Here is a 1,947-nt window from a genome sequence, read left to right as displayed (position 1 = left end):
CTGAACTAAAAATCTGAACTGAAACTGAACTAAATCTGAACTTAAAAAAATAACTTCATCTTCTTGTTGTATTTACATTGTTTTTATTGCGTATGTCATATTAGTGTGAATTAATATTAATTTTAAAATAATTTTTACAGTCAACAGCTGAATATCACATTTTCGTTCCCAGACGCTTCCCATCCTTCAACAGTTATATCGGACATCTAGTTATTGTGCGGTTCTGGTCGGGTTCTGGTCGGGTCACACTGACCTCGTCGGCCAGCAGGGACAGTTCGCTGGCGTCGTGAGCGTCGTAGTCGTACAGAACCTTGGCCTTCCTGGAGCCCGAGGCGCCGGGAGACAGGCGGCCGGACGGGAAGGCGGTCGGAACCGGATCGGGTCCGGCGCCGGGGTCAGGCGGGGGGCCGACGGCCGAGTTCGCACATCTGCAGCAAAACAAGCAAATATTCCCAGAAGGTCCAACCGACCCGATAATCTGAACCAGCAGCACAGAACCAGAGAAACCGTCTGATCTGGTTCTGAGGGATCAGCTCCCCCGACCCAGAAGGACTGACTGGACCCAGAGGAACTGAAAATCAGAACTAAATCTGAACTGAGTCTACCAGAGGGTTCAGATGTTTCATCAGACAGAATGCTAACGGTCCATTAGCTTAGCAGTCTTAACAGCTAATTGGACCCAGAGGATCTGACTGGACCTCTGAAGGTCCAGAATGTGTTGGATATGATGATTAAGTGAATTTAAATGAGCGCCTGACTGAAGTTGGATGCTCTGGCAGCATGTGGCGCTGCAGCCCCTACCTGTGCAGCCCCTACCTGTGCAGCCCCTACCTGTGCAGCCCCTACCTGTGTAGCCCCTACCTGTGCAGCCCCTACCTGTGCAGCCCCTACCTGTGCAGCCCCTACCTGTGCAGCCCCTACCTGTGCAGCTCCCTACCTGTGCAGCTCCCTCTGCAGGTCCTGCATGTAGTGATGACACTGAGCGAAGTACGTGGCCTGAGCCTCCGCAAAGTCCTGCAGACACCTGAGGTGGTTCAGCTGGAGGAAGAGGAGGAGGAGGAAGAGTTACAATCACACAGAGAAAACAAACGCTCCGGAGTGGCCTAGTCAAAGTCCAGCTAGCTGTTACTGCTGCCGAGTCAGCAGGTTCACGGTGCGAATACTTTTTCACTCAGGTTGGGTTGCAGAGATTTGGTTCCAACTGATTTTCATTCAGGTCACATCCAGACCCTGAATGACCTCAAAGGTCAAAAACTCAAAGTTTCTGATTCATCAGATTAAAACGTTTTAACGTCTGATCGGATTCAGACCTTCAGAAATGAAGACAGATCTGATTTGACAGATGGGTAATATCTCAGCAGTTCGATCTAAAGACCACATGAACGGCCACGGCGGGCCGGATTTGGCCCGCGGGCCTCCAGTTTGACACCGTTCTGCTTCAGATGACGGAATAAAATAAATATCGTCCATAATATCAAAGTTTACATTTAAGATAATAGAAACAGAAAGTAAACAACAGCAGTGACACGCTGACTCATCAGGTCCACCACCGGACCGGACCTAACCGGACCCGACCCGACCCGACTGGACCGGCGCCTCTGACTCACATGTGTGCTGCTGATCCCCTCCAGCAGCAGCCGGGTCACCTCCGCCTGCCGGTCGAACTCCGTCTGGGCCACACGCAGCTCCAGCTCCGCCTGGGGGGTGAGGGGGGTCACATTGAGACACAGACACACACACACACACACAACATGTGTGCTGCTGATCCCCTCCAGCAGCAGCCGGGTCACCTCCGCCTGCCGGTCGAACTCCGTCTGGGCCACACGCAGCTCCAGCTCCGCCTGGGGGGTGAGGGGGGTCACATTGAGACACAGACACACACACACACACACACACACACACACACACACACACACACACACACACACACACACACACACACACACA

At 52.5% G+C, this 1,947-nt stretch overlaps 1 protein-coding gene across 1 annotated transcript in view; it reads right to left on the bottom strand.

The window, feature by feature from the left end:
- Positions 1–1,947, bottom strand: part of sh3glb2b (SH3-domain GRB2-like endophilin B2b) — a 16,367-nt gene that overhangs the window by 2,095 nt on the left and 12,325 nt on the right. Inside the window, exons 5-7 of the mRNA XM_008424827.2 lie at positions 1,608–1,790; positions 938–1,038; positions 254–428 (exon numbers count right to left, since the gene is read on the bottom strand). Of these exons, the coding sequence (XP_008423049.1) occupies positions 254–428; positions 938–1,038; positions 1,608–1,790 (459 nt within the window). The remainder of the gene's footprint in view (positions 1–253; positions 429–937; positions 1,039–1,607; positions 1,791–1,947) is intronic.

Source organism: Poecilia reticulata, linkage group LG12, assembly GCF_000633615.1.
Source record: "Poecilia reticulata strain Guanapo linkage group LG12, Guppy_female_1.0+MT, whole genome shotgun sequence".
Classification (NCBI taxonomy): Eukaryota; Metazoa; Chordata; class Actinopteri; order Cyprinodontiformes; family Poeciliidae; genus Poecilia; species Poecilia reticulata.
Note: the sequence above shows the minus strand (reverse complement) of the source record. Positions and strands in the feature narration are given on the sequence as shown.